This window comes from Centrocercus urophasianus, unplaced genomic scaffold, assembly GCF_019232065.1.
Source record: "Centrocercus urophasianus isolate 14NV4802_14NV808 unplaced genomic scaffold, USGS_Curo_1.0 seq_171, whole genome shotgun sequence".
NCBI lineage: Eukaryota > Metazoa > Chordata > Aves > Galliformes > Phasianidae > Centrocercus > Centrocercus urophasianus.
The window spans coordinates 6,462-12,119 of NW_024884724.1; the positions used below are offsets into that span (position 1 = coordinate 6,462).

General features: G+C 59.2%; 1 protein-coding gene across 1 annotated transcript; it reads right to left on the reverse strand.

Moving 5' to 3' along the window:
* Positions 1-622: 622 nt before the first annotated feature.
* Positions 623-5,658, reverse strand: DOK2 (docking protein 2). Its single transcript, XM_042818939.1, has 5 exons — positions 5,539-5,658; positions 3,988-4,269; positions 3,263-3,359; positions 2,864-3,042; positions 623-2,318 (listed from the first exon to the last, which is right to left on the reverse strand). Exons 1-5 carry the CDS (start codon positions 5,599-5,601, stop codon positions 1,590-1,592), a joined length of 1,350 nt encoding a protein of 449 aa, XP_042674873.1. The 5' UTR covers positions 5,602-5,658; the 3' UTR covers positions 623-1,589.

A 5,658-nucleotide genomic window follows, 5' to 3' on the forward strand; every position in this document is an offset into this window, starting at 1 on the left:
TGCGATTAGCCGCGCTCCTAAATGATTTATAATCAGCATAACGCAATAACGACAGCTAATCAGATCACAGCTCTCCATTTGTCTGGGGCTCTGTGCTCTGATCTCTTCCCCCCTCTCTCCGCCATCGATTTGTGTTTTCTCATCTCACGCTCAACACGCTCCCATGCTGAGCACTGCAAAGGGGTTTTCCAGCCTTTGCATCCCATTTTTCTGGCCTTTCCATCCCAGCTCACATCTCTTCGTCCAACCCAAAAAAGGGGAACCCGTTGAGGAGGGAATCCGACCACCCCGTGCTCGACCCCCTCGCAAAGTGATTAGCAGCTCCCTCGTTAGCACGGTGCCAATCCCGTCACACCCATGGGACATTGGAGCCCAAAGTTGTCACCACTCCTTCAGTTAACGAAGAAAAATCACGGCCGGAGGCGACGCGATGGGATTGCAGCGGGGAGGAGAGGACTGTGTTAACACCCATTAATAATAAATAACCGCCATAATGAGCTCTAATTAATTTGGTCACACGTTAGAGATCGTTTCTTTCTGTTTTAAACTCGTAGGATTTTCTGTGCCAGAGCATCCCTGCGCCCTGGCTGTTCCCAGCCCCTTCCATTCAACGTGTGATAGATGGATTGATACGCGGCTTTAATCAGTGTAATATATAAAGCACTTAATTTGCCTTATTAAAAGTCTGCACTTTGGATTTTCAGGCTTCAGGAAATTAACTCAAGCACCTAACCATTTATTTGATTGAGAGAGAGCATAAATAATTCATGGCTTTCGCTTTGCCTTGGGTGGAAGAGCTGTGGGGTGACGGGGAACGTTCCCCAGCGCCGGGACGCGGCGGCTCTGCTTGGGGATCAACTTGGATGCTGTGCAACGTGCATCCCTGCAGCCTGCACAGCCTGCAAGCCGGCCCTTGTGCTGTGCAACGTGCAACGTGCAGCGCCAGGGCTGTGCATCGCTGCCTCTGTGGCGCGGGGTGCGAGTGCTTGAGGCCGTGCTCTGCCAGCTGGTCCTTATGGTGCGGGATGTGCAGCCCTGGGATGTCCAACACCACCCAGCTCTTAGAGGGAGGGATGTGCATCAGGCATCCAGCCCTAATGGTGCAGGCTCTGCATCCCTGGGATGTCCAACACCACCCAGATCTTAGAGGGAGGGATGCACACCCCTGGGATGTCCATCAGCATCCAGCCCTTACGGTGCAGGCTGTGCATCCCTGGGATGTCCATCAGCATCCAGCCCTCATGGTGTGGGATGTGCATCCCTGCAATGTTCACCACTATCTGGCTCTTAGAGTGAGGGCTGTGCCTCAGCATCCAGCCCTCACGGTGCAGGCTGTGCACCCCTGGGACGTTCACCACCACCCAGCTCTTTGAGGTACACGCACCCCTGGCTCCGTGCTTCCTTACTCCTCCCCTATGCTGTGGGGCACGCACTCTTTGGGTCCACGCTCAGCCGGGCTCTGGAGCGCACCGTGCCCCGCTCCGAGTCCGGCGGTGCCGACCCCACAGCGCGGGCACGCAGTGCCCTCCAGCGGCCGCAGCTGTCCAGATGTGCACCGCTGGCGATGGGGCCGAGCACCCCGCGCTCTCTCACTGCTTGTTCCTCTTCTTGGCCAACTGAAAGACCACGTTGTCGTATTCGGTGTCCCCGAGCCACTCCTTGCCCTGCCGCAGCGGGACGGCTCTCTTGGGCACGGCGTAGTCGTCCCGCTGGGGGTTGTAGGGATATTTGTGCCCCGAAGGCTCCTCGGGGGCCGCCTGCAGCCTCCACGCTTCGCCCTTCACCTCCTGGGGCTCATCGTAGACGGTGTGGGCGCACACACCCTCAGGCTCATCGTAGATGTGCTCCGGTTTGGCGCGGGGACGAGGCAACGGCGGATGGCCGCTCGCCTCTTGTATGCTGTCATACAGAGGATCCGGAGCATCGGCGGGGCCCTGCAGGAGGCTCCCGAATTTTCCAACCATCAGCGACTTGGCGATGGTATCGAAGGGAACGGCGTACTCCAATTCACCCACAGCATCCTTCCTCAAGCCTTTCTCCGGAGCTTTGGGCCCGGCCGAAGGGGCGGTGTGGATCAGAGGGCCGCGGGGTTCGGTGTAGACGCTCTTAGCGCGGAGCTCCTCGTGCTCCTGAGCCCTCTCGGGGAGCTGGGTGGGTTGGCGAGGCCGTGTGCCCTCGTCCCCAGGGCCGCCCCTTTCCCGTTGCACGGCGATGGCCGATTCGATCACCTGGAAGATCTCGTTGCCTTGTCTGGTCTCAAACTCGAAGTTCCCTTCGCCGGAGGCGCAACGCCGACCGGCCTCGAAGGAGAAAGTCACCTGGAGGAGGGGAACTGCATCATCTCTCCTGGGAAGGGAGGGGTGGAGCCTGGGGACGTAGATGGTGGGGATGGTGGGGATGGGCTGCTTGGACTCGGTGATCTCAGTGGTCTTTTGCAACCTCAGTGATTGTGTGGGGACGGCGGTGATGGGTCAGCAGTTGGATGCGATGATCCTTAGGTCTTTTTCAACCCTATTGACCCTTATGGGCACGGTGGGGATGGGTCAACATTTGGCTTGATGACCTTAGAGGACCTTTCCAAACTTATTGACCCTATGGGCACAGTGGGGATGGGTCAACACTTGGCTTGATGACCTTAGAGGTCCTTTCCAACCTTATTGACCCTATGGGCACAATGGGGATGGGTCAACATTTGGCTGGATGACCTTAGAGATCCTTTCCAACCTCAACGACTCCAAGAGCACGGTGGGGACGGGACGACAGTTAGACTTGATTACCCTGGGGGTCTTTTCCAAGCCCAATCATTTTACAGTTCCACGATTTCCTCCTCCCTCACAATCCCACCCTTTGAGCACCCCCAAACCTTGTCCCTCCCGAAGCGCCGCAGGAAGCGGTAGGGCCAGCTGTAAAGGACATCCCTGCTCTTCACGTCCCGCAGCTCCAAGGCTTCCTCGCCCGCCCGCAGCACGAAGCGGCCCCGCAGGCGGCAGCGCTCCGACGACTCGGTGGCCCTCAGCGTCACCTCGAAGTCGTGCTCCACGCCTGGGGATGGGAGGAGGAGGGGATGTTTGAACCGTGCTGCAGCTCACAGCCCCGGAGGGGAAGCGGAGTCCGGCTGATAAAGGCGAAAGCCGCAACGAAACCCAGCCCAGCCTAACCGCAGCGCAGGAAAAGCACCCAAAGGCCACTTCTGCAAGTCGTGCTGCCTGCAGGACGCCGCTCACCCACAGACACGGCCTCCTCCCCACACCCAGACACTCGCCTTTGTGGGAGCTGTACAGGGAATTTTCAGCCATGGAGAATTCGCTGTCGGAGCTCAGCTCTCTGTCCTTCCCCACTGCCTCTTCCTCCTGGCTCCTCTGCAAGGGAAGAGTCAGGGCTGAGCCGTGGCTCCCACACTGCTGTCATCCCACCCATCCGTATCCCAGTGGGACCCAGCAGACCTCACAACCCTGTTATCCCATCCATCCATACCCCAATTTGATCCAGCCCACCTCACAGCCCAGTTATACCATCCATACCCTGCACGGATCCATTCCCCAAATGGAACCAGCATGCTCCATGCCAAACTTATTCCATCCATCCATACCCCAAATGGACCCAACCATCCCCCAAATGGACCCAACCATCCCCCAAATGGACCCAGCATCCCCATGCCAAGGTTATCCCATCCATCCATACCCCAAACAGATCCATCCATGCCCCAAATAGACCCAGCATCCCTCATGCCAAGGTTATCCCATCCATCCATACCCCAAATTGACCCAACCATCCCCCAAATGGATCCATCCATCCCCCAAATGGACCCAACATCCCCATGCCAAGGTTATCCCATCCATCCATACCCCAAACGGATCCATCCATACCCCAAATGGACCCAGCATCCCCACGCCAAACTTATCCCATCCATCCACCCCCCAGAAGGACCCGTCTCCCCCAATACCCCGATCCCCCCACCCACCCATGCCCACATCCCCCAGCTCTCACCGGGAACGCCAGCTGGCACAGCCTCCTCACCCACCCCTCCGCCTCGCCGCCCTCGGCCGCCATCAGGTAGCGCTTCTCGGTGGTCTCCAGCAGGAACGGGGCCGTGGCTTTGGGGCAGCCCGCCTCGCCGCCCGCCTCGGCCACGTGCACGCAGTCGCTCAGCTTCACCAGGCGCCGGCTGCTTTCGCCCCTGCGCGGTTTGTCGGCGCTTTCGAAGAGCTCCAGGCGGGCGGTGGAGCAGGGGGTTTCGCGGTACAGAACGCCCCAATACTTCTTCCATTTCTGATGCGGAGCAGCGAAAGGAGGCAGGGTCAGCAGCGCTGCTTTCGCCCTTCCAGGGAATTTCAATTGGCCATTGGTGCAAAATGCTCCGTGATCCGGGCGGCGGCTCGTCCCCAAAATGCCCGCGTGAGCCCTGGGGGTCTGGGCGGGGTGGGGAAAGCATCTCCAAGCCCAAGCGCAGCATGAGGGAGATGGGGTCCCTGGGCTGCAAAGGGGAACTGAAGGCTGCTCAGCATCACCCAGCCTGGGGGGGACGTGGGGAAACCACCTCCATGCTCATGGAAACCCCTTACCCTGGAAACCCCTTACCCTGGAAACCCTTTATCCATGGAAACCCTTTATCCATGGAAACCCCTTACCCTGGAAACCCCTTACCCATGGAAACCCCTTACCCATGGAAACCCCTTACCCTGGAAACCCCTTATCCATGGAAACCCCTTACCCTGGAAACCCCTTATCCATGACATCCCCTTACCCATGGCACCTCCTAACCTATGGCATCTCCCTGACCATGGAAGCCCTTTATCCATGGCACCCCTGCCCATTGCATCCCTCTTCTCATTGCATCCCCCCACCCATGGCATCCCCTTACTCATGGCACCCACTTATCCATGCCTTTCCCCTGCCCTCTGCACCCCTATTCTCATTGCATCCCCCCATCCCCCTTCCCATGGCATCGCCCCAAGATCCATGCCCCCCAAAGGGCTTCCAGCTCCCCATTTACTCCCCTGTTCCTAAAACCACCACCTTCAGAGCAACCCCTGACTCACGCCCTCTCAGCAGGCACGGAAGTTCGTTGCATTTTGCATGGGAGGTGTGCAGCCCCAGAGGAAGCTTTGCCCCCAAACTCACCTCCTGCAGGGCTCCAAGGGGAACCTGTGGGGCCCAGCAGCCCGAACTGCTGCACCTTTTGTTAAAGCCAAGCTCCAAACCCACCCCATTTGCTCTGCGGCCCCCACATCCTGCTGGCTGCTCATCCTCCCCACCCAGCGTGGTGAATGACTCCTTCCTCCTTGCACAAGAGCAGCAGCCACCGCCGCCGACCCGCAGCTCCCTCTGAAGCAACGGCGCATGGGGGCTGCATCGCTTTGCGCCTCACCCCATCCCGAGAGCTGCACAGGATCTCTGCTTGCACTGCATCTCTTCGCGCCGCATCCCAGCACCGAATCCTCCAGCTCAAGGATGCTCGGGGGGCTGCACATCCCGCTGTCATTGCTTACAGCCCCCCTGAACCCCAGCAGGAAGCCCCCCCCAATGCTGCACCCTCACCTTGCCGAAGGTCTGCTGCAGCTGCAGGTGCAGCACGCCCTGCTTCACCACCGCCTCCTCCATCCTGCAGCCCAGAGCATCCGTCTGTGCTGCCCCTCTGTCACTCGCTGTTCCCCAGCG

What these genes read in the sequence shown, in the direction of transcription:
- DOK2 (XM_042818939.1), bottom strand. Translation starts at nt 5,601, where the DNA reads ATGGAGGAGGCGGTGGTGAAGCAGGGCGTGCTGCACCTGCAGCTGCAG. An exon ending in TGCAGCAGACCTTCGGCAAG is followed by an intron (nt 4,270 to 5,538) that starts GTGAGGGTGCAG and finishes GCTCCGCATCAG; the next exon opens with AAATGGAAGAAGTATTGGGG. An exon ending in TGTGCCAGCTGGCGTTCCCG is followed by an intron (nt 3,360 to 3,987) that starts GTGAGAGCTGGG and finishes CTTCCCTTGCAG; the next exon opens with AGGAGCCAGGAGGAAGAGGC.